General features: G+C 41.2%; 1 protein-coding gene across 8 annotated transcripts in view; it reads left to right on the top strand.

The window, feature by feature from the left end:
* Positions 1-27205, top strand: part of nbea (neurobeachin) — a 355187-nt gene that overhangs the window by 120744 nt on the left and 207238 nt on the right. For 2 of the 8 annotated variants that reach the window (XM_002934020.5, XM_012957922.3), the window contains 6 exons: positions 673-1692; positions 19013-19230; positions 22074-22227; positions 22780-22788; positions 25641-25821; positions 27036-27166. In XM_002934020.5, the coding sequence (XP_002934066.2) occupies positions 673-1692; positions 19013-19230; positions 22074-22227; positions 22780-22788; positions 25641-25821; positions 27036-27166 (1713 nt within the window). Of the gene's footprint in view, positions 1-672; positions 1693-19012; positions 19231-22073; positions 22228-22779; positions 22804-25640; positions 25822-27035; positions 27167-27205 lie in introns of all 8 variants that reach the window. The other 6 variants (XM_012957924.3, XM_012957921.3, XM_012957925.3 and 3 more) reach the window with 4 other exon arrangements.

The following is a 27205-nucleotide window of genomic DNA, read 5'->3' as shown; positions in this document are numbered from 1 at the left end:
GCAAGGGAGGAAGTAGTGTTCTGGCTATTACCTTAGAAATCAGCTCACTCCAGCCTTTATAGATTAGATTTTTGGTTATTATTTTGCACAAGCTATCTATTTACCCTGTTCATTTAAGGCAAATGTCACACTGAATGAATCCTCCAGCAGCCTTTTTGTGACCACCCAGTGCTGTACTTGACATCCCCACTTTTCTTTTAATGGTAACCGCCTGTCCCTCTGCACACGGGGTGGATTTTAGGCTGTATATACAGACTTGAGCATTTTTCAGAATCAATCCCATGTGTGCTTGGAGAGACATTTGCCATTAAAGTGAATAGCAAGAAGGAAGAACAATACTGAGCAGTCACTGTGGATTTGTTTAGTGTGGTATTAGCTTAACATAGCACAAAACCTAAAAACTGCATTTCTTTAGTATACAAATCCAAGCAATACACATGGAACAGAACTTACTGAAGAGTTTTGTAAGTAACACCTCCTCAAGGCATGTGTTAATTCCAACATTTAACTGCAAGGAATATGTATTAGAGCAGTGAATATTGATGCAATTGCCTTTGTGAATAGCATTTGGATGTATAAAGTTTTGTGCCCTCCACCTTGTGTTTCTAGATTTGCTGTGCCCTTTACTTTGTATAGAGAACCAAGAAGAGTAATAATGTATGTTTGTTTAAGGTCACTTATGAAGCTCACAAGGAGTATTTAGCAAAAATGTACGAAGAATATCAAAGACAGGAGGAGGAAAATATCAAAAAGGGGAAGAAAGGAAATGTCAGCACCATTTCTGGCCTTTCGTCACAAGCAGCAGCCGTCAAAGGGGGACTAGAACTTCGAGAGATAGAAGACCTTTCACAGAGTCAAAGCCCGGAGAGTGAAACGGATTACCCCGTTAATGCCGACACCAGGGATTTGCTAATTGCAACCAAAATTTCTGATGATTCTCTTGCAACTTCAGACAGGCCGTCAGGTGGAGTCCGAGTGGAGGTTCATGATCTTTTAGTTGATATTAAGGCAGAAAAGGTTGAAGCCACAGAGGTAAAACTAGATGACCTGGATTTATCCCCTGAGACTCTAGTTGGCAGAGAAAATGGAGCTCTTGTAGAGGTAGAGTCCCTACTGGATAATGTTTATAGTGCTGCAGTAGAAAAACTTCAAAATAATGTCCATGACAGTGTTGGTATTATAAAAGAAACTGAGGAGAAGGACGGACCGTTGATAACTTTAGCTGACGAAAAAGAACAAACTACCCCCAATAATACCTCATTTCTTTTTGATAAGATGACGAATTCTGATGACAAACTCTTACCCGAACTATCTAGTAGCAACCATATTACCCTTGCAAATGTTCAGGATGCACACGTGCACCTAGGTGTTAATGATGATCTTGGCTTGTTGGCTCACATGACAGGAAGTGTGGATCTTACCTGTGCCCCAGGTGTCATTGGGGACAAGGATTTCAAGATCCATACCACAGCGGATAGCTTGAGCAGCATTACTGATAGGGAGCTAGCTTCTTCTTCAAAAGGTCTCGACTACCATCAAATGACTGCAACAACTCTGGAGCCAGAGACTGCGAGTAAATCCATAGTAAATATGGATGCAGGTAGCACGGTGTCGGATACAGAGAGGTCTGATGATGGCAGAGAACTGGGAAAAGAAATCAAGAAAATCCAGACAACTGCCACTACAACACAAGTAAGTGTCTTTTCAATAAATTATGTAGTGGCAATGTTGAGGTATAGAAAGTTCCATACTGATGCTGTTACTTGTTGCAATGAAATGAAATATCAAGTGAAAAGTTATACATAACTTATTAGGGCTGGTGTGACAGGGCCATTGAGTCAAACCCAACTGGATTCCTGCTGACTAGTGGTTATTTCTGTGCAGATCTAGCTAGCTAGGTTCTTTGGTGGGTGCAGTTACTGGTTCGTGAAAGGGGTGGTTCTACTTTAAGTTCTGTTAGTCTACAATTTTATTATTATTTGTATTACTTATCTTTCTATTCAGTCCTTCTGCTATTCATATCCCTGTCTCTCATAGGGAGACCCTAGCAAACAGAAAGCTAAATAAATAAAAAAAATAAAAAAAATAAAATTAAGGCCAACAAACAAAATAAAATTAAGGCCAACTGCAAAATTGCCTTAGAATATGACTGTCTATATCAGGGGTCCCCAACTTTTCTTACTCGTGAGCCACAGTCAAATGTAAAAAGACTTGGAGAGCAACACAAGCACCATAAAAGTTCATGGAGGTGCCAAATAAGGGCTGTGATTGGCTATTAGGCAGCCTCTATGCACACTATCAGCTTACAGGGGGCTTTATTTGGTAGTAAATCTTTTGTTTGTATTCAACCAAAACTTGCCTCCAAGTCAGTAATTGAAAATAACTACCGGGTTTGGGGCACTGAGAGCAACATCCAATGGGTTGGGGAGCAACATGTTGCTCCTGAGCCACTGTTGGGGATCACTGGTCTATATCATACTAAGCTAGGCATCATGGGAGTTGCATATTACAGTCGTGTTAGCTGTGTAGTTGAGGCCAGAGAACACCCGTGGCCATTCTTAGCTGAATATTCCAGCACATGGTTTATCCCAACTGCATTTAATTCCATAACGGTACCGACTGTGCCTTCTGTTGTGCTGTGACTTCATCATAGCTGACTAAATTCATCCTCTGGGCCATTAGTAGTGTTAATTACATTTTTTTAGTGACAGTTGTATATTTTTTCCAGATGATTCTCTATATTTTTAGCAAAGCTCCATCACTGTGGATGTGCAGTTTGTGAGTTTTAGTATTAAACTGGTACAGGTATTGCATCCATTTTATGGAAAGCTGCAAAATTACCAGAAGGTCATCTACTGTAAACTCCATTTTAATCTAATTATTACAATTTTTAAAAATGATTTCCTTGTGTAATAATGAAACAGTACCCTGTACTTGATTGTAACTAATCTAAGAGTCCATATTGGTGGCAAAACAATCCTATTGGGTTTATTTTATTGATTTTTTGTTTTAAGTAAACGTAAAAAAATGGAATGGAGGAATGGAGAGCATTCCAGACAACAGGTCCCATACCTGTATTAGTAATTCATAGTTTCTGCAATACACTGTATTTGGTCATGTCCAAAATGTATGGATTCAGTGCAACATCTACCTGTTACTGGACATGTATGTCCCTTATGTGAAAGGAATGATTTATATCCTTGGATGTTGAGAAACTGACTGAATCCCCTTATTTGCCAAGAATGTCTGTGCCAATATGAGGTATCTGCAAGTCAATACACAGTTGCACAATGTAAGATCTGGTGACCAAAATGAAGGCAACCTCCAGGGGTTACTCAATTGCACTTGTAGGATTTTATGTCTGCTGAATACTACAATTATCATAGACGCTCTTGAGTTTTTTTTCCAGCTAATCATGTAGCTCACAGTAGAAGTGTTTCCTTGTTTGTGTGTCATTATTATACAGTGCCACAAATAAAATCCATTAAAAGGAGTATAAAATTACTATTTACTTGCATGTATTACTGCTCTTCGGGGATCTCTAAGGAAAATGATATCCCAGAGGAGCTACAAATGGCACAAGGTTTATCCCTTAGAGCTATAGGAAATGAAACTGCATTAGTAGCAAAGGGAAGATATGCAATGAAGTCAAATCCTATTTTATCTTTAGAAGTTATTTTAGCCAGCCCAGCAGATATTTTTCTCTGCTCTAGCTCTGTTTATGCATTTAAAATGTCAACTAGCATCATGTATTTATTTGTTATTGCATATGTATTGGTATTGATATTTTTTTTTTAATGTCAAACCCTTGCTATAAATATTGATGGTGCAAATGTCTGGCAGTACTGAGAGGGCATAATGTATTTGGCAGAATCTTAGCACTTTGCTTCACGAGGAAACTTTGGGCGACTTCAGAAAAACCGATGCAATGTGTATGCAATTCTTGCTGGTGGGAAGGCATTACGGACAACTTTTTAACTTTCATATTGCAAATAAGGGTTAAGATTTGATTCATATTTGGTTTAATCTTCTGTGGAGCATTTAGTATTCATCTGAATCCCAAAAAATATAGATTTGGTGTAATCTTAAAAAATATAATGGCTGTACAGAAAAGAAATATAATACAGACGTGTTTTCCATGCTTCCACTTGGGTGGGGAATATGGTGGTGCAATAAGGTGGCCATACACAAGCTGATAAAAGCTGCTGACAGATTCAGAGTCAGCAGCTTATCAAGCCTGTTTATGGGCCCCTCAGGCGGGCCTGCCCAACCCATTTTTTGCTGAACATCGGGCAGAGGTCCTCCTGTCAGGACTAGGAGCGCTTCAGTGCGTTGATGCAGTCCTTACTCTGACGACAGGGTCAGAGTGGGGGGTACAGGGCCCAACACCCTCCAAACCCCTCCTCCGAGACCTCCTAAACTTACCTGCGCGCATTGGGGGGTGTAGTTTCTTTCCCGTTACTCCGGTGGCCCAGTCCGACGCTGCCAGACGATCTTTATCCCCTCAATGTGATCCGATTGTTTAGCCTGAGGGTCGAACAGTCGGATCAGTCCAATAGCAACCAATTCAAGGTGGGCATATCAGGGAAAAATCTGCTCATTTGGTGAGGTCCTCTGTCAGAGGAGTATTTAAAAGCTTTATGCACTGGTTCAATTCTCTTAATTTAACTAATTGGGGGAACTGAAATCTGAAGTTTTTTTATTTTATAAATAATGGTTACAAACCATTTTTAAATCAGCATTTGAAACAGAAGGAAAGGTAAGATCACTGGGGGGTGCCAAAATGTTAGGTACCTCCCAGTGATTGTAATCACTTACCTGATACCCTGGGCCCATGCTCTTGTTTGCAGAAAACTGCACTGTCTTGGGGTACCTGCTCGGGGTACATCTGTCTTTGGGCCACTTGCGCATGTGGAAAGCCAAACTTTTTCACTACTGCACATGTGTGGGCCCCGGGATTGCCAAGAAAGAAAACAGGAGGAAGAGGATTGCTTGCGAGCAGGTACCCCAAAACAGCAGTTTTCTGCTAATAGGGGCACTGGCCCGGGGTATCAGGTAAGTGATTACAATCGTTGGGAGTGCCTAACATTTTGGCACCCCCCAGTGATTATACTTTTCCTTTCCTTTAAATGTAAACCCTTTGTCCAAAATTGTGTGGCTTTATGAGAAATAGAGCTCTCTCCCCATAGGAAATGACTAAATTTAGCCAGAGAGAACTGAAAATATTGAAAATAAACTCACCCCAAGTGTCAAGTGTCTTGGAAGTGTATAAATGCATCACATCTATTCCGTGTGACAAGCTGTCACTTGTTTGAGTTCCGAGAAGCACTTGAAATGGTAGAATAAGATATCCCACATAGAAGGCAGTTCTTTCTTCTCTACCTGTAGGCGCTAAAATGCCCAGATATCTCTTGAACAGCAGCTGAACAGCTCCAACCATGACTTGCTTGCGCCTCTAGAGACCTTGTTAGTGTGATTTAGGATAGGTAGCAGAGTGATAGGGCCATGTATATAGGGAAAAGAAATATAAATGGCTTTGAGCGGTTTCTTAATACTTCTGGTAATTGTAGGTTACCGTCTCTGATAGAGAATAGCCATAGTCAGCTGTTTATCATGAAGCCATGGACACAACGGAAAAAAACATACAGTTGTGCCTTTTAATCTTTGGAAAGACAACCTAGTTTTAGGGGCTAGCTAATAAAAAATATATGTATTGTTAAAAATGTGCATATGTGTAGTAATAAAGAATGAAAAGAGAGTGGTGTGTTTTAAAGGAGAAGGAAAGGTAAAAACTAAGTAAGCTTTATCAGAAAGGTAAATACAGCCATAAGCACTCACAGAAAAGCTGCACTGAGTCCTCTATCAAAAGAAACACAGGATTTCTTGTCTCCTTTTTTGTAAACATGTTCTTCGGTATTAGACTTCCTCTCTCAGAAAAATCCTTCATTCCTGGGGCCAGAGTCTGCGTAGTTCTCTGCCTTCTTCTGCTCCCATAAGAATGCACTCCCCCCTCCCTTAGGAATGTGTAATCTGAGCTATAATGGCTAAGATGCAAGGAGGAAGCTATGAAGACCAAGCTACAATGGCTGCTGCAAACTTAAACAGAGAAAGCTTCTAGGGCTCTTTACTCAGGTATGATAAAGCTTTCTTCAGAATAAATATAGTGTTCTAGGTGGCACTAATATGGTGAATCTATTGGCAGTAAAATGCCAAAATGACTTTCCTTCTCCTTTAAATGGCTACGTCTACAAGTTATGGGGGACATGCAAAAACCAAGAATATGCCCGTGGATCATACTCCTTTAAATATAGAAGGAATGTACTAAGCAATATTACGTTTCAGGTTGATTTATTGAAAACTTCTCCAAAAACCCTTCTAGTCCCGCCCATCTGTTCCACTTCCTGCTTGCTCCTTTCCCAAACTGTGCAGGGGAGCAGTGGCACTCAGCACACTGCAGTGTAGGATAGCAACCAACCAGCAGCTAGGCTGTTCTGATGAGGAACTGAAGCCTGTCTTTACTTGGTGAATGTAGGTCTTTGATTGGCTAACCCCTTCCTGCTGTGCTTTTGGCAGAAACCATTAGTACACGCCCACCCCTCATTTAAAACACTGACAAGGACCTTAGCAGATCTTTAGGCATACTTCCAACTGTCCCGATTTTCGTGGAACAGTCCTGATTTTGATGGCTCAGCCTGCAGTCCCAGGTTCTTTCTGAAAATCCCTCGTTTCCCTTAGATTTCCTGCACTAAAAGCTAAAAAAGATACAATGCTTCTCAAACATAATTAAAAAAGTAGCTTTTGACAGAGAGCCCAGAAATTTTAACAAGCTATACCTGCACTTAGATACTATTGTAACTAATAAGCTAAACAGTTCTCTTTGGGGGAACTGAAACTTGCAGCTTAAAGGGCAATTTCACCTTTTTTACAAAACTGTTCAAACTTTAAATAACCTGCCAAATTTTGTAAAATGGGAGTGGTATTTAGGGGGTGTGGTTGCAAAAACGGGCATTGTACTTTTTTATTCGGCGCACTACCCGTGGCATTTCTTTTTGTCCCTCTTTGCATTTTACAAATGTTGCAAGGTATGCTATAGGGGGAGCTCCAATAAAGGGGCCATTTTTATAGATTAATGGTTATTTGTAACCCAGAGTAACACCAGCACCATATACTGTATTATTCATTCTTGTCTACATAATTAAGGGGATTCTCATTTAAGCTGTATGTCTCCTTAAATATGATATTGTATTGGCATGCTGGGGGCCACTATTATAAAATCTGTGAAGATCTCATAATGTTGCCTACATTTGGAAATACTTTCAAGGACCACTTTGTGGCCACGCCCCAATTACCACACCCCATTTTTTAAATTCATTTTTAAAATAGTTAAAATTGTGCCCCCAATGGCCCAATAGACAGTAGCCCCCATGCACAGTAGCCCCCAATACACAGTGCCCCCCATACACAGTGCCTTCCACACACAGGGCCCCCCACTCACAGTAGCCCCCAATTGCCCCCATAGAGAGTACCTCCAATAGAAAATGCCCCCCATACACAGTGCCCTCAATTGCCCCCATAGAGAGTACCTCCAATAGAAATTGCCCCCCATACACAGTAGCCCCCAATTGCCCCCATAGAGATTACCTCCAATACTAAATGCCCCCCATACACGCTGCTTCTTGTGGCTCCTGCTCCTTATGTGGCTCCTTCTACGGCGGCGACAGGCCCTTTTATAAGATTGCACCCCGTGCGTACGTGTGACGTCACACGTACGCACGGGCGCAACCTTATAAAAGGGCCTGTCGCCGCCGTACGAGGAGCAGAATAAGAAGCAGGAGCCACAGGACTAGACAGAGCCGGAGCGCTTGGCTGCAGCCAGCACATCCCGCTGGCCTGGATAGTTTAATGAATGTTCTGCATTTTCGTAATGCGGGACATTTATTGAACAATCCGGGACAGCGGGATGCGCTGTAAAAACCGGGACTGTCCCGCGAAAAGCGGGACAGTTGGGGGGTATGCTAAAAGGTAGGTTAAACCTCCACACGGGTTAAAAGATGTGTGAGAAAAGGCCCTTTTCTTTAATTTCTGTGTATCTTACAGAGAGAGCAGGCACTGGCGTTTAATGAGACCCCTAAAATACTAAGGGGCAAATTTACTAACCCATGAATCCGAATTGGAAAAATTACGATTGGAAAACGAACATTTTGCGACTTTTTCGTATTTTTTGCGATTTTTTCGGCGCCTTTACGACTTTTCAGAAATTGTCGCGACTTTTTCCTTACCAATACGATTTGCACGAAAAAACAGGAGTTTTTCGTAGCCATTACGACTTGCGCGAAAAAACGCACCTTTTTCGTAGCCATTCCGAAAGTTGCACAAAATCTGGCGATTTTTTTCATAGCGTTAAAACTTAAAAGGCGCGACTTTTCGCACAAGTTTTAACCCCACGAAAAAATCCCAACATTTTGCGCAATTTTCGGAATGGCTACGAAAAAGGCGCGACTTTTCGCGCAAGTTTTAACGCTACAAAAAAATCGCCAGATTTTGCGCAACATTCGGAATGGCAACGAAAAAGTTGCGACGATTTTCCAAAAAATCGCAAAATACCGATCATTACGAAAAAAACGCAATCGGACGCATTCGGCCCGTTCGTGGGTTAGTAAATGTGCCCCTAAATTGCACAAAAATACCGGCACAACAGGACTTGTTTAAGCGGGATAAACCCTGCTAATTTTTAATAGTACCAAACCATGTAACATTTTGGGGGCACACTCCGTCAGACGGAAACGCCATATGGTTTGCTACTATTAAAAATCAGCAGGGTTTATAAACAAGCCCTGTTGTTCCGGTATTTTTGTGCAATTTGGAACTTGGTGGAGAGTGCCGAAGTCTCTCCAAATACTGTGCACCAGGCGGAACAGATAGGAAAGGCCAAGGTGTGCTGGTGAGTATGGCTTGGCCCCTAAAATACCCCCAGTTCCCAGTGTATCCAGCTGTTTGTGAGATCTGCAACATTAGTGAGAGGCAATGAAACGTGGAGGCGCCTTGGTTTAACCGCTGAAAATGGGGGACACAGAATTTCAAGCAGACAATGTGTGTTACTCTGCACCCGTGTTACTCTGCACCCGTGTTACTCTACACCCGTAGGTGCATACAGTAGTTGTCTGGCCTGGCAGTCTGGGCTTCTAGTGTCTACTGTTCATATGTACTAATGGAGATGTTTGGGTTATGAGTTGAGCCCCTGCAAGGCAGAAAAATATTTGGCTTTAGGCAAAGCTGCGTATTTCCCGAGGCCATGAGTAGCCTTGCAAGCTGCCCATAGGTGGATTTTAATAAAGGCTTGGGGAGGCTAAGCTGAAATTTACTGAGGGAAAGCAATGCAGAGAGCTGGAGAAGGTGCTGCTTTACCTTATTAGTAAGATAAGCACACATATATTACTTTATATATAATTTATTGTTATAGTCTTGTACCATATCAGAACTGTAGGAGTGCTGGCAAAGTTTTACATAGCTGTAATAGATCTAATGTTCAGCTCATATAAATCAGAAGTACACCCAAGAGTTAAGTCTGAGGTGGCAACTGATTCTTTTGGGGCTATCTAGATTAATCTTTCTAGGAAATGATAGGGAGTGATAAAGGATTTGGGGTGCTAGAAATATGAATTCTGTTAAGGCTTATGGGAGAAATGTTGAGCTGGAATTGGTTATGGTGGGGGGTTTAAGTCTTGGAACTGGAGATATTAAGCTGATAATGGCTGGACTGGCTGGGAGTTGACAGAAAAATGCAAGAGACAATCTGTAGAACTTAAAAATGAATTCTGGGAGTTGATTGTAAGGCAGCTGTTGGTTTAGAATTAATCTCATATTAAGTGTTCTTAGAGAGACAGTGTTATGGAACTGAACAGAGTTAAAGGAGAAGGAAAGTCTAAGTCACTTGGGGGTGCCAAAATGTTAGTCACCCCCAAGTGACTTAAATCGCTAAGCTTTTACCCTGGCTGGTGCCCCTGTACGGAGAGAACAGCACCAGGCCGGGGTAGCAGCGAGCACTTCCTTCTTCCTTGTTCGCTGCGCGCGCATGCGCATTAGAGTGAATAGTGGAACTTTGAACAGAGAAGCCGGCGTTTCACTCTACTGCGCATGCGCCTGTCCCGGACAAACAGCAGCAGCGCGAATAGGGAAGAAGGAAGCGCTCGCTACAGGTACCCCGGGCTGGTGCTGTTTTCTCCTAACAGGGGCACCAGCCCGGGGTACAAGGTAAGCGATTTAAGTCACTTGGGGGTGCCTAACATATAAAATGTTAGGCACCCCCAAGGGACTTGGACTTTCCTTGTCCTTTAAAAAAAAATTCAGCTGTAAAGGACCAATGCCACCATTATTTTCATGTATTAACCCCACCCTCTCTCCTATCCCCATATATCCCTCATGTAATGCCGGTCATAACAGGCTTTTCACCCATATGCTATTTCCCATGTGTCACTCACTGCCACACTCACTGCCCAGTACTATCCTTGAGTTCATGGGGGGACCCATATAAATAACTTGTATGGGGCCCCAAAGTTTCTGATGGCAGCCCTGATAAAAGTCTCTTCTGTTCTGTTCTGGCACTTCCCACTGATTGGCAGCTCTGTTCCTGTTTGCCCATCCTGCTTCTAAACTATCTACCAATATGTCTGTCAATATACACATTTATAAAGCAGAAAACTTACATGATATAAGAGTGGCCAGCCAGCCTTCTATGGAAAGTCTCTCATATAACCCACATTGGGCTTTATTGGCTCCAGCTTGAATAGCCATACAAGCACCTGCTTTCAGGTCAAACACTTTTCAAATAGATGTTGTGTCAGTTTTTATGTTATGAATAGTGCAGCACAGTTTCCAGATTCAATCTCTCTACTTATTTAACAGCCCCCCTACTCATACAGGTCTTGGTGCAAGCAGCCGGCTTTAACCCTGCATGTTTTGTTCACAAAGTTAGGACACACCAACCGTCATATCTAACAGACAACAGACCCAAAAGATCCTCCTACAAGTGGGAGGACTCAGATAGCCTAGTGGTTAGGGAATCTGCCTTCGGTGGGGTGACCCGCTGTGACTCGGGTTCGATTCCACCCTAGGTGCACCTTGTGACCTTGGACAAGTCACTTAACCCACCTAATGATGTCCCGGCCAGTTGCACGGGCAGCTTGAGAGCCGTTTTGACTTTTTTCAGTGGCTACATTTACCCTTCCCCACCAATCCTCTTTTTGCATTTTGATACCAGCTATGAAATGGCCTGCCTTAATTATGGCTGATTGTCCCTGTCACAGTTAGTGGGACTGAGTCTATGGCAGCTGAAAGCAACTGTCACAGGAAAAATCACTTTCTTTCCACTGGCAATAAGAAGTCAATTGATACACATTCCTGATGCTTGTGAAATTAACTATGAGAGCCCACTAGATATCAGACCAGTGCCAATGGCAGTTAAAGACTGAAAGCAGTTGCAGATCAGCAATAGCTGGGTATCCTGAAGGGGCGCTGCTGCCATAAGCCTGCAAGTTACTAGGGGCAGCAAAAAGCCGCTCCTGGTAGCTTTAAGAGCTGAAATTCTGATTTTAAATCGGATTTTCAACTCTGTACTAGCAATGTGGCCCCCTCTTCACACCTCTGTGAGGGAGGCGGCATCTGTAAGGCTGCCTCAGGGCAGCATAGACCCCAGAAATGCCCCTGTCTGAAGATGAATAGTTTATTTTTTTTATGATTAATCTTTCTAGGAAATGATAGGGAGTGATAAAGAATTTGGGGTGCTAGAAATATGAACTTTAGAATTAATCTCATATTAAGTGTTCTTAGAGAGACAGTGTTATGGAACCGAAAAGAGTTAAAAAAAAAAATTCAGCTGTAAAGGACCAATGCCACCATTATTTTCATGTATTAACCCCACCCTCTCTCCTATCCCGATATATCCCTCATGTAATGCGAGTCATAACAGGCTTTTCACCCATATGCTATTTCCCATGTGTCACTCACTGCCACACTCACTGCCCAGTACTATCCTTGAGTTCATGGGGGGACCCATATAAATAACTTGTATGGGGCCCCAAAGTTTCTGATGGCAGCCCCGATAAAAGTCTCTTATGTTCTGGCACTTCCCACTGATTGGCAGCTCTGTTCCTGTTTGCCCATCCTGCTTCTAAACTATCTACCAATATGTCTGTCAATATACACATTTATAAAGCAGAAAACATACATGATATAAGAGTGGCCAGCCAGCCTTCTATGGAAAGTCTCTCATATAACCCACATTGGGCTTTATTGGGTCCAGCTTGAATAGCCATACAAGCACCTGCTTTCAGGTCAAACACTTTTCAAATAGATGTTGTGTCAGTTTTTATGTTATGAATAGTGCAGCACAGTTTCCAGATTCAATCTCTCTGCTTATTTAATAGCCCCCCTACTCATACAGGTCTTGGTGCAAGCAGCCGGCTTTAACCCTGCATGTTTTGTTCACAAAGTTAGGACACACTAACCGTCATATCTAACAGACAACAGACCCAAAAGATCCTCCTACAAGTGGGAGGACTCAGATAGCCTAGTGGTTAGGGAATCTGCCTTCGGTGGGGTGACCCGCTGTGACTCGGGTTCGATTCCACCCTAGGTGCACCTTGTGACCTTGGACAAGTCACTTAACCCACATACCTATGTCCCGGCCAGTTGCACGGGCAGCTTGAGAGCCGTTTTGACTTTTTTCAGTGGCTACATTTACCCTTCCCCACCAATCCTCTTTTTGCATTTTGATACCAGCTATGAAATGGCCTGCCTTAATTATGGCTGATTGTCCCTGTCACAGTTAGTGGGACTGAGTCTATGGCAGCTGAAAGCAACTGTCACAGGAAAAATCACTTTCTTTCCACTGGCAATAAGAAGTCAATTGATACACATTCCTGATGCTTGTGATATTAACTATGAGAGCCCACTAGATATCAGACCAATGCCAATGGCAGTTAAAGACTGAAAGCAGTTGCAGATCAGCAATAGCTGGGTATCCTGAAGACAGGGGCGCTGCTGCCATAAACCTGCAAGTTACTAGGGGCAGCAAAAAGCCACTCCTGGTAGCTTTAAGAGCTGAAATTCTGATTTTAAATCGGATTTTCAACTCTGTACTAGCAATGTGGCCCCCTCTTCACACCTCTGTGAGGGAGGCGGCATCTGTAAGGCTGCCTCAGGGCAGCATAGACCCCAGAAACGCCCGCCTGAAGATGAATAGTTTATTTTTTTTATGATTAATCTTTCTAGGAAATGATAGGGAGTGATAAAGAATTTGAGGTGCTAGAAATATGAACTTTAGAATTAATCTCATATTAAGTGTTCTTAGAGAGACAGTGTTATGGAACCGAAAAGAGTTAAAAAAAAAAAATCAGCTGTAAAGGACCAATGCCACCATTATTTTCATGTATTAACCCCACCCTCTCTCCTATCCCGATATATCCCTCATGTAATGCGAGTCATAACAGGCTTTTCACCCATATGCTATTTCCCATGTGTTACTCACTGCCACACTCACTGCCCAGTACTATCCTTGAGTTCATGGGGGGACCCATATAAATAACTTGTATGGGGCCCCAAAGTTTCTGATGGCAGCCCCGATAAAAGTCTCTTATGTTCTGGCACTTCCCACTGATTGGCAGCTCTGTTCCTGTTTGCCCATCCTGCTTCTAAACTATCTACCAATATGTCTGTCAATATACACATTTATAAAGCAGAAGACATACATGATATAAGAGTGGCCAGGCAGCCTTCTATGGAAAGTCTCTCATATAACCCACATTGGGCTTTATTGGGTCCAGCTTGAATAGCCATACAAGCACCTGCTTTCAGGTCAAACACTTTTCAAATAGATGTTGTGTCAGTTTTTATGTTATGAATAGTGCAGCAAATTTTCCAGATCCAATCTCTCTACTTATTTAACAGCCCCCCTACTCATACAGGTCTTGGTGCAAGCAGCCGGCTTTAACCCTGCATGTTTTGTTCACAAAGTTAGGACACACCAACCGTCATATCTAACAGACAACAGACCCAAAAGATCCTCCTACAAGTGGGAGGACTCAGATAGCCTAGTGGTTAGGGAATCTGCCTTCGGTGGGGTGACCCGCTGTGACTCGGGTTCGATTCCACCCTAGGTGCACCTTGTGACCTTGGACAAGTCACTTAACCCACATACTAATGTCCCGGCCAGTTGCACGGGCAGCTTGAGAGCCGTTTTGACTTTTTCTGTAGCTACATTTACCCTTCCCCACCAATCCTCTTTTTGCATTTTGATACCAGCTATGAAATGGCCTGCCTTAATTATGGCTGATTGTCCCTGTCACAGTTAGTGGGACTGAGTCTATGGCAGCTGAAAGCAACTGTCACAGGAAAAATCACTTTCTTTCCACTGGCAATAAGAAGTCAATTGATACACATTCCTGATACTTGTGATAATAACTATGAGAGCCCACTAGATATCAGACCAGTGCCAATGGCAGTTAAAGACTGAAAGCAGTTGCAGATCAGCAATAGCTGGATATCCTGAAGACGGGTGCTGCTGCCACATTGTGTTTTTCCCTGCGTTTCCCTGTGCTGGATCTTTCATGTGTTTCAGCAGAGGAAGAAATGCAGGCCCATATACCCTATTAGGCTGTACTCTGTGTGGCACAGGGAACACAGCAAGTTGCATTCCACCTGCATTCCACGCTTGCCTGTGCCACAGTAACTACAGTCATATAGGAAATACAGGCCTGCATTTCTTTTTGTGTTCCACAGCGCTGAAACACATGCAAGATCCAGCGCAGGAAAACGCATGTAAAAAATGCTTGTCTGTAAGAGTGGGGTAACTGTCATTGCATAGAGATACGCAACATTTTTAGTCTCCCCAAACAAAAAAATCACTATCCGCCAATCCTATGTGTTTCAGATGGAAGGGCATCTTGTGGCTCCTTAGGCTGAAGTTGCTGAGTCATTGTTTATTTTTTGCCATTAAATGTGCTGCGTGAGTCAGTTCCACCTCAATAACTGCCTTGGAAACCAACGCTTAGCTCTGCCGGCCACGGCGCAAGCCCAGAAAGCAAGTATGAGCAGCAGGCATCAAATATAAAGAGCAGAAAAGCTGTTTGCCCCCACTGGTCACATCTAAACCCCGAATAATCAGAAAATGAACTTAACGATATAGATTTTGTAGACAAGGCAGGAAGAAAAGATGGCTGAGAATAGAAAGAGCACAGAAGGATAATGCTCCAGTCTTCCATGCCGTCGATACCATTTGTGCCTGTCGATACCGAGCAGGAATACTTCAGGCTTCCACGCAAGGGTTTCTCGCTGTTTAAGAGCTGCGCCTGTCGCTAGGCAACAAATTGAATTTCTGCTTTTAACTTTGGAGGCGTATTGATTCCGAAACATACCTGTGAATCGTTAAAGGCATTCGTTAGGGAGGTTCTGAGCCACCTAGGTTAGAGGTGGCAACCTGCTGTCCTTCTACAACTGCTGCTCCTGGTGTCCTCACATGGGGGCAAGCAGGGGAAAGCCAATGGTGTAGCAATATCTAGCGAGAAATAGAAATGTTAGTTTTCCTCATGTGAGATGCTGTTTTCTACTGTATTGATTTTTATCAGAATTTTCCTTTTCATGCCTTGTTATATGTGAACATGCACAATTATTTCAATCTTGTTTCATAGGGAAGCATCAAATGATCAGTAGGGTCATCAGAAAGCGCTCTTCCCAGGGCAGGCTTTAGGGTAGGGCAGATAGGGAATTCACCCCTGGGTTACAGAGTCACAAGAGCCACATAACAAAGGTTAGAAATGTAAGTATATACATCAGTGATTTTTTTTAATCAAAAACTGTCAGGAGTATGCCTACAAGCTCTTGGCCTCCATCACACAATCCCATGCCTGTGGCCACCAGAAATGCATGTTATGCATTGTTCCATTATGGAATTTAAAGGAGTATTATAATAATTCAGAGACATGCCATGGCTCCCCTGCACAGGACCCTCCTCCCCAACCACAAGTTACACTCCTGAGAATGCCCTTACTCCCCTGTACCTTACCATAAAAAGCAGAGATCAGTATTTGGTTGAGGGACCCTATGAAGTGTTAAATGTATCTATTGCAATGTCATTATTAACCCAAAGCTTTGAGGGCCAGCTGAGCCTCTGATTGAAAACAATTACTTTGTTTTGTGATTGACTGTTGAGAAAAGAGGGATCTGAATCTCTGACTTTCATAGTGCCTTCTAAGGTTTTGTTCAACCCAGATAGACTTGCCCATCAGCTGAGCAAAGCCACAAAAAGGTGCCAATGGGGCAATATTTACTGATATGTAATATATATATATATATATATATATATATATATATATATATATATATATATATTCCAGTTTGGTAACATTAGTCACTTACTATGATATAAACTATCTGTTGGGTAAGTATTCATTCTGAGCGTGTATTTCTCCTTTTAGACCAAAGGTGCAGCCAAGATGATTTGCCAGTGAGAGATAAGATTGTATTGCTTTACACCTCATGATATGTATTTTTGAGCCTTTAGGGTGAAGACACATGGAGCTACTAGTAGTAGCTACTTTTTCATAGCTACTAAAGGACAGAAAATACCCTGCCATAGACAATACTGAGAATTCCCTCTACTTAAACACACGTAGAGACAGTTATCAGTAAATGATCAGCATTGTCTATTTTAGTAGCCACGACAAGTAGCTGCTACTAGTAGCTCTGTGTGTTTTCACCCTAATTCATACAGTGTTGGCCCTTAACCTTGCTGTAGGACAATGCCCATCATGTGTCCTATTTTTAAAATAGAGCCATGTTCTACTAATATCTTTTTAGTTGATTTTATTTCTTTTGATTCTTAAAGTGGGTCCTGAATGTTATGTTGGCTTAGTCCAACACTAAATACATGTCCCTCAAGGGACAGATGCTGGCTTTGTACTTAATGCTGGTGGTTTAGGATGTGGCAGTGAATGAGGTATGCTTCTCTTACTCGCTCTGTCAGTAGCTCCTTTGGGAAAAAATTGACATTTGAAACCTTGTTTGGCTTCCATTATCCTTCAAATGTTTCTAAAAACAAATATCATAAGCAAGCTCTCTATTAATGGCTCCTGGGCTCAAGAGAGCTTTTAACGCCAAATGTATTTAACCTTAATATATAGTTTTAACCCCTTCCAGAGTCTGTGGGTTCTTCATGGAGACCTAGAATCCAACAGTAAACTTTATACTTCCTGCAGTGCACAGATTTCCAATAGTGGTTAAAAAGGAGAAAATTGTTGCGTAGGCGGCACTAATTAGCAAAGCAGGGATTTTAATTAATTCCTTTGAGAGCTTTTTTCTACGGTCCCCTTAGGTTATCTCTTTTTTTCAGAGGCAAATTGAAGGCCTGAAATAATGAAATCTTTGTTGCTGTAATGTCCATAATCACATATCTATTAAATTCTAGTAATCTTGGTGAATATGAATAACCAGCATTTTTATCAGGCACTCACCCAGACCTTGCGCCATTCTGTACGAACATGCAGAGATACTGTTAACCCCACTTTGTCGTCAGTGCTCTGGTAAAAACCCATGTTTGCAGATATAGAATATAGAAATCAAAGTTCTCCATTGATGCAGAAACTAGGGTTGTCTCCTTTATCTAGAAACTATACTTGCCATCCACCAGGGGGCGGATCATGATGTAAATGGGTGTGGCCATAACTTCACAGAGGTGGAGTATAAGGGTGAAGGGGGCTGAGCCACATCATGTATGTATGTATGTATAACTTTATTTATAAAGCGCCACAAAGGTACGCAGTGCTTCACTATCTTACAATATACAAAATTACACACAGGGAGGACAAGTGTTCTAATAAATACAATAAATGTATAAATGTATAAATATACCCCGTAGAGCTTGCAATCTAATTGGTTGGGTAACATACAGGCACTAGGTATGGGCATTTGCCCTTAAGCGCAGGACTAGGCAAAATAATGTTTTACTGCTCCAGAAGGTAACATCTGAGTTTTATCTTAAAGAGAGTGGGTGAGTGTTCCCTACGGAGTGGTTCAGGGAGGGAAGAAAGGGGGTGAGCTGGGGGCAGATCGGAGGCAGGCTGGGGCCAGTTTGACTATACGTGCCCAGCAGTGACAGATTGTAATTGCATACAACTTTATCAGCAAGTCCATGAAAGTTTTTGGATGTTTATCAGGCAAATCTTGGCCAGCAGGTTCCATTTCCACTAAAGCAGAATCATAGCCAAGTTCAGGCAGAATTCACAGTTAGTCAGAAAACAGGTCTTGAGTAAAACGTGTAGGTGGTAGCGATGTTGCGTTCACTCAGTTGCTCGGGAACAGGTTTTAGTTCAGGGATCCCCAACCTTTCTTACCTGTGAGCCACATTCAAACTTGGGGAGCAACACAAGCATGAAACATGCTCCCAGGGATGCCAAATATGGGCTGTTATTTGCTAATTGGTAGCCCCTATATGGACTGGCAGCCTTTAGGAGACACTGTTTGGCATTACATCTGGTCTTTATGCAACCAAAACTTGCCTCCAAACCAAGAATTCAAAACCAAGCAACTGCTTTGAGGCCACTGGGAGCAACATCCAAGGGGTTGGGGAGCCACTGGTTGGGGATCACTGCTCTAGTTAGACCTATGATCAGGCAGTTGCATTAATATAAGTTGGTCTTTAAATATTAAAATCTTTGCAACAAGTGCAGGCTGTACCCTAGCTGGTGTCCTGGCTGGTTTGATGATGTCTCATCTCTGTGCAACTGGTAGGTCTCACTGGCTGCGGTGCTTCATGATACGCCAACTGTTCCTCTTTGATCTTTTTTAGAATGTGCTTGCTTTCCTTTAACATACTTAATATTTATGATTAATAAAGTTTTTAATCTGTGTTGTATATCCTTCTAACATAATTTTCTCTATTAGTGGCCCTGTCTCCATATCAGCCTTATAACAATTGGCCTCAATCACAATCCACTAATTCTTCTCCTATGATATTGTTTAGGCTGTTCAAGGGCGACCGCTGAACCAGCATGAGCGAGACCTACGGGTTGACCTGGGATTCCGTGGCATGCCAATGACAGAGGAGCAACGCCGCCAGTTCAGTCCTGGTCCACGTACGACAATGTTTCGTATTCCTGAGTTCAAGTGGTCTCCAATGCACCAGCGGCTCCTCACAGACTTGCTCTTTGCTCTGGAAACAGATGTTCATGTTTGGAGAAGGTAACACAAAATAACATTTTTATACAAATACAATTTTATACAAATATATGGTTCATGCAGTTCTCAAATATATTTATCTGTTTTTCTTATGAGTGCAACGTATGCTGTAGGCTTGGTGTTTGTACAGAAAATAAAGAACTTGGATGCAGTGGTCATGCAGCCCATGTAGAAACCGGACAGTTGCCAACTCTTCTCTTACATATGAAGTTGCACCAACAGTGTTCTAGTGGCCATCTAGAGTACAGGGTAAAGGCTATTTTATAGGTTAGATTTTTAAATGGTTCTGGATTGAGATGTTGGGCAGACTGGTGCCCACATCATTTAGGCCATATTAGTGTATTTTGGGAAAGTACAGCTGAGACATTTTCTTTCATTGTTTATCCTGGGAAATGATATTACAAGAACGAGAAACCCTCTAGGGAGAGTGATTGTGCTTACGCAGCTACATGGGCCATATAGGTTAATAGCATTAAATTGTTTGGCATTTTTTACAAGATGCAGTGGAGAACAGAGGGCAGTTAGGTGACATTCCTATTTAGTGATAGCCTATTCTATGTCAGTGTATTTTTTTATGGGGGGATTTGTTCATTCATGGGTGACCCACTCATCTGGGCACTTGAAAAAATGTACAATAATTATTTTTGCCCCTTTTTCTTAAAATACTCAAATAGCGTTAAAATAATCCGTGTGTATCTTTAGGTGTTCCCTAAGGTTCTTTCCTGCAGCAGGTCTGACGGAACATCAAAAGCTTAAATTAAGGTGGCCGTATACGAGTCAATTAAAACTGCCGGAAGCTTAGCGGCCTATGTATGGGGCCCTATGATGGACCTGCCCAACCCAGATGAAAATCATCTGAATGTCAATCGGCAGGTTTGGTTTTCCCATGTGTTGGTGTAGCCTTTGATCCAATGGCCAAACAATCTGACCATCCTTATATCACCCACCCCAAGGTTGGCATGTTGGGGAAGGATCTGCTTGTGTGGCGACCTCCCCAAATGAACAGATCTTTCAATATGTAGACATCAGACCCCCACCTGGATAGAAGAACAGAGGAAGGTTCTGGTTACACATATATGATATTAATGGTGTTTGACTGCTAATATCATTAAAACAAAAGTAAAGAAAATAAGATCATTTGGAGCAATTGTACATTGAGCTGTATCCGAGGGTATAGGTCCCCTTAAAATATTTTATGAACCTTTATAAACAGGCCCATTAGTCCTCACACTAAACTACTTTTAATCCAATATCCCAGAATAGGTAGCTCCATAAAGCTTTTTAAACGATTCTGCTGCCATGGGTTCTTTTTTTATAGTATAATATTTTCCGTAAGTGCATTTTTATGGTTAACCTTTATGGGCTTGTTTTTCCCTGAAAATACTAAATTAAAGGCAGGTGTAAAGTCTGCTTATATAGATTACAAATGCTGTTTTGGCGCTGAAACAATATATTATGATTGAAAACTTTTTTTTTTATACAAAAGTTTAAAGGGGCAGTTCACTTTCACAAAATTTAGTATTTTCAAATTTTATACCAATTGCTTTCTATTTTCTACAGTTTTTTTTTGTACCAAATATGTATAAGCTTATAGTCTTTCATCTCATAAAACTTGTGTCAGCCAGATTGCCAAGTATATAAAGTGCATAGAGAAATGGCAGCAACCTTTTTACATTTTATATTGTTACCTCAATGGCTTCTCTTTAGCTTCTGCACCTTCTGTGTTGACATGTAATCTGTATGGTAGATGTATATATCCTTCAGTTGTAATAATTAATCAGCTGTGTCATTTGCTCTTTTACATACTCCTGTATAAACAACCCCCTTCCTTCACCCTTTGTTGTCACTGTTTTGGCTTACAGATAAGTGGAAGCCCATAATGCAGAAAGTTTACCTGTTTTACCTGGTAATCTAGTTAAATACCTAGAAGTTGTAAATATAGAATGGCTTCAGTTTCTCCCTTTACCTTCTTTAGCTCAAGAAATAACACAATGCTTAGATTTTTTGTGATAGGGAAAAAGTACATAAAGCACAAGCCTTATTCATTGAACATATGTTAAACAAGGGAATATACTTCTATTATAACAACCTCTAGAGACCCTGTTTTAAAGCCATGCAGGTACTTTATAGTGTTTGATAGGAATGTGGCTACTGAAAGGCTCAATGTACACAAACGGATCAAACACTATGGCTGCCCCTGCTCTTTATATTAAATATCCAGCTAGTCATGGCTCCTTGTGCGATATATATATGTACATGTACTGCAATGCAACTTTATTCATTGATTGCTTTGCAGACAATGGGGAAACGCACAGATTGGTCCATGGGAGAAGCTCCCTATAAGTTTTATCCTGTCATTTATCCATGCACTAATATGGCAGCCTGGAAGATACTGGGAGGCACTCAGTCATAGGGAGGGTTAACACGATGTCCTCCTCAAGCGAATATATTGCTGTTTAATGTAAACATATCATGGCTGAGTGTTCTGGAAATGAGGTAAAGTGAGCATATGCCCCACTGCGGAGATTACACGCACCGCGTCTTTTAACAACTTGTAATTACATCTTTATGCGGCTGCAGCCTGTTTGCTTGGTAATTAGTTCATGTAAAAGCAGCCACCATGTTTTCCTAAAGACATTTTTAGGAGAGTGTACGGATGTTGCCTACAGGGCATCGCTGACCTACCTAGCAGAAAGCAGGTCGCCCTGGCATTGTGCTTAGGCCTTCTGCTGGAAACATGGAGTCCCCACTGTATCTATACAATATTATAGGGTTTTATGTTAAGAGAATGCTCCTCGCTAGTCTAATATTGCCGCTGGCACTAACGGGACTTCTTTATTCTCCAGCCATTCAACAAAATCTGTCATGGACTTTGTTAACAGCAACGAAAATATCATTTTTGTTCACAACACAATCCACCTAATTTCCCAGATGGTCGACAATATCATTATTGCATGTGGAGGAATATTGCCTTTGTTGTCTGCCGCCACCTCGCCAACTGTAAGTACAACATTTCCCTCTAGTGGTCATTTGTAAGAATGCAGTGCACTTATTCTGTTGAACTTACATCCCTGCTCCATTTAAACTCCTTATAGTGTTGTTTAGGCTTCAGTAGTTTTGAAGTGTTTATCTGATTCTAGCAAGAAAAGTTTAAATGTCCATTCAAAATACCAAAAATAGAGGGAATCAAAAGAAACATCAAACACAGCACAGTGGATATGAATGATCCAGTGCAGTACAATTGAGTAGCACTCACCAGCCTTGCATATAGAGTGCAAGTCATATTTTCCTGTGATATAGTACAGTCCCGGCCCCTGTGTACTTTTGATTCCCAGGCTCCCCGTGTGTCCCTGTTGTTTCGTGATCCCGCAGGAAACGCTAGGCTCCCGGTGTTCAGTGTTGGGGGGACCTCTGGTTCATCAATATCTTTATACAAATGACTAAGAAATGTAATTGTTGGAATGAGCTGTATTGTATTGTGGTTTGATTTTAATGCTTTTCTTTTTCTTGTATTGTCGTGATCTGTTGTTTGTTTGTCTGTTTCATGTCCAGGGTTCTAAGGTTAGTATAACTGATGTAAGTTTCAGTTTTATTATTATTTTCTTTACTTCCCTTCCCCCCTATTCACCCCAGTGCTTTCATTTCTATGTTGGATTTGCTAATCATACTTTAAGTCTCTGTACAAATGCATGCCCGTTATACCCGGCCAGCACTTTCGCACAAGCCATAACTGCACTGTATCCTGGATAGGCCATTTTCTGCTTCCTTTCCATATCTGTATCACTGACTGCCTATCTCTACCCATTTATCTGTCTTACTATCCATCAGTTTGTCTTACTGTGCATCTTCTGCTATGCATTCCAGTTCATCTACTTGTCTCCTTCAAACATTCCATCTGTCTGTTTATCCATCCGCCTAGCCACCTGTCCATCTCAATCTACCGCTCTACATCATTCATCTATCAAAGTGTGCCCTTTCCCTCCCTTACTTTCCATTCACTTCCTTCACTTTCTATCCTTTCTGTTACTTTCTATAATTCTTTCCCTTCGCTCTTTCCTTCCCTCAGTCCCCGGTCCCTTTCTTCCCTCCATCTCCTCTCTTTTTGTTCCATTTATCGGCCTACTTGTCTGTCATTTGTTTCAGAATCTGGCATAACTTTGTCTATCCATCTGTCATCCTTTAGATACACACCATGTGTATAGTAAAAACGGAATCAACGTAGAGACCCATATGCTTTCACTTGCACTTAAGCCACTGGGTTATCATTAGGCCAATAGAGATGCATGTGCCATTCCAGCTTTTTTGTCTGTGAGCAACATGAGTCCATGATATAATCCCAGTAGTAGGAGAATGATCATTACCTGACATTATCTGCTTAAGTGACACTGTTTTGCCTAGTGGAGTTCTTTTACAATATTATTGTCATAATCCTTCCCTTTAATCTCTGTTAGAAGCTTTGGGGTCTAGTTGTTGGCCTGAGAAATCATACCTCACTTCCCCAGGCTGCTAGTGCATTTACAGCCAAGCACAACTATATACACCTATAAACCTATATAGATGAGGCTACTGGTGAACTGTGCCTTGCCTTTGCACCTTAACTTTCTGGAACCCCTTACATTCGGTTCAAACTAGATGAAAACTCATGTTCAAATTGTTGTACATCAAGGATGTCCTTTGTCTTATTAGCACTTCCAAGCACCCTATAAACAATGTGCTGCTTTAGGGTATAATGTCCTTTTACCTTAGGTGGCTTGTTGTGGATACTTAATATAAATAAAACTAGTTTTAAAGTTTATATCTGATTTATTATAAAGCAGTGCGTCAGTATCTGATTTGATTGGTTAAACCAGACTACCAGAGTAGTAGTTAATATGATTGACATGATTTTATGATGGACATTGTCAGTTGACAAAGCAGCTTTTGTCTCATCTGACCAGGCCTGAGAGATTTGTTCCAATAGCAACACTTTTGGGAAAAATTCAGGCAAATGCTCAACGGAACTGAACCTGATAAGTCATATGATGATTTTTATTTTCAGACATGATGCATTAGGGTGTGGATTCAGAATATTCTTTATAATAATAAATAATTTAAATTTTTTTTAATTAATTCGGTGCATCCCTACAGTATACATATGTACATTTTTTTTTTTAAATCAAGTTTCATAATAAGCTGCCCGTATTGTCTGTAAATGTGCTAATAGTATGAAACTGATGGTGCTTCCCATATCAACAAAAGGAACTAAGACCAGATCTAATTCCCTTCTGTGCCTTCCCAATGGGGAAGTCATTCCTCTAGATATAGTACAAGGTGGGTCCAATATCTACACAGGGATGCTGGTTCTGTCTTTTGTCGCATTCATTAATTCTCTATCGGCAATAGAGAATTAATGAAACCAACAAAATTGCCTTGTGAAGTTTAAAGTCAGCTAGTAGGGACAATGTACTGGAATCTTGGGTTAAACAGCTTGCGTTTTTGGCTTATAACTAACTGACCTCATTTTTCTGAAATTAAGGAATTTATATATATGAGGAAGAGTAGGGCAAAAGAAAAACATTTTAAAAATATCCAGCATTTCGAGCTCAAACAGTGTGGTACTTCCTCTGCATTTTATTTTTGACCTGCACCTAGGGCTGTTGATATAGATATATATAATATCAAAAAGCAAGATGTTGCCTGGGTGCAGTAACAAAGTTGGATAATTAACTGATAAAGTGGAACCGCTCTCACGGGTCTTATAGAAAAATGTGTTTATTCAATAATGGACTATTTTACTAAAGGAATGTACAAAACATATCACTTACTTTTGTTCACTTTTTTTATTTTGTACATTTCTTTAAATAATATTTTTTTGTATATTCCTTTGGGTAATATGTGTACACTACGAAGTACACACATTACTTTATAAGGCCACTCCCTTATCTTTCTCGACAATTTATCTGGCTTTATTTGTTTAACATTTGCCACTTTGCAAAAAGCTAGATTGCTAGTATTGCTTCTATAAGACCTGTGCATGTGGTTCTTTATCATTTTACATATATATATATATATATATATATATATATATATATATATATATATATAAATAGTTTCCTATGTTATATAGACCCCTTAGTTTACATATAAATACATATTATAGATTTGTTTTTTGCCTGTATTTCGAATAGTACCCCTCAATTTGCCATGATCTGTGTGTTCCTACATGTCTCCGTAGCCTGTTTATTCACAGTCTGTATGAATCAGTATATATTCTGTTATATGTCTGCACTGTGTCTGTTCTGCCTGTGGCTGGGTACTTGGACCCAGAGGCACGTATCTAGGCTAACACTGTGTCTTTCCTACTGACTTGGAACGTGCCGTTTGCTATTTAGCAAATTAAGTTACAATGTTGTTTTCTTTCTCTTCGCATTAAGACTGAGCTGGAGAATATTGAAGTAACACAAGGAATGTCGTCAGAGACCGCGGTGACTTTCCTCAGCCGTCTCATGGCCATGGTGGATGTGCTTGTCTTCGCCAGCTCCCTAAATTTCAGTGAAATTGAAGCAGAGAAGAACATGTCTTCTGGAGGCTTAATGCGCCAGTGCCTGAGGCTTGGTAAGGTCGTTCTGGCCAGTACTGACTGCTAATGGCTTAATTCAACTATTACAGGGCACTTGTTTGTGTAACAAAGTCCAGTCCTTGGTCCCTCAATTAGGTACTCATTAGGCACAACTCCTGGGTTTATGTTAAAGGTCATGTAGACAAGGATATTCTGAGGCAATTTGCAATTGGTTTAAATTTTTTGTGGTTTTTCGATAATTTTTTATTTTTGTTCAGCAGCAGCAGAATTTCAGCAACTATCTGGTTTCTAGGGTCTTGTTTACCTTAACAACCAGGCAGTGGTTTGAATGAGAGACTGGAATATGAATAGGAGGGGCGGTTTATAAAAAAAAAAAAGAAAATTAACAGCAATAATAACATTGTTGCATATAGAGCAATAGTTTTTTAACTGCCAAGGTCTATGACACCCATGTAAAAAGTTGGAAAGATGAAGTAGAGCAAATAATTCAAACTATTAAAAAAAAAATATAAAGACCAATTTCAGAAAAATAGAAACAGGACATTCTATAATATATTTAAAGTTGACTTTAGGGGAAGCTTTAGGTGATACCTTTAATAAGGTGTGGCCTAGTCCCACATGTGATTAGATTAGACTGTAATACATTAATTATCTGCCCATGGATATTTGCAGCATGTCTGGCTCCATGAGAAATAGCAGTACAAAAGTCTTGTAGATACATGTTTGTAAGGTACTTCTTATTTACACAAGGGCCATGCCACCTACAGCCCTGCCACTTGTCCACAACTAGACTTTTCCTGCCATCTGAATAGCTACAGATCCCTCCGCCTTGCAAAGATCAGCAAGTAATATCTGCAGGGCTAGAAGTGCTCACACACCTGCCTCATGTATTTATGTACAACAGGCCACTGCATATTCTACTATGAAGGGTAGTTAGATTCCATATCCCTTTAAAGGGGTTGTTCACTTTTAAATGAGTGTTTAGGATGACATTTGAAAAAAGGAAAGATGTAGAAGAGGAAGGCAAATAATACAAATTATCCAATGTTAATAAATTCACCCCCTTGCATGCAATCACTGTACAGTCAGTGCAGCCCAACAACCTGCATTCATTAGAAGTGCTCTTAGTCGTATAATGCTCTCCTTACAGTTTGATCTCCATTACACTTTGGTTTCAATGACATGGCTGTGAGGTGTCTGCTGATGTTAGGAAATCCGTATAAGCTGATTTTGATTAAACCTTTTTTAGTTTGTTGTGTAGCCGTGAGAAACTGTTTGGAATGTCGGCAGCGGCAAAGAGAACGAGGGTCCAAACCTTCCCTGGGCAGCAGTAAAGTCCAGGACAGCCTTCAGGGTGTGACTTCCACCGCCTCAACAAAGGTACAAATAGGCGTCCCCTTGGGCCAAGTGACACTGGGG

The sequence above is a fragment of the Xenopus tropicalis genome, chromosome 2 (assembly GCF_000004195.4).
Source record: "Xenopus tropicalis strain Nigerian chromosome 2, UCB_Xtro_10.0, whole genome shotgun sequence".
Taxonomy (NCBI): Eukaryota; Metazoa; Chordata; class Amphibia; order Anura; family Pipidae; genus Xenopus; species Xenopus tropicalis.
Note: the sequence above shows the minus strand (reverse complement) of the source record. Positions and strands in the feature narration are given on the sequence as shown.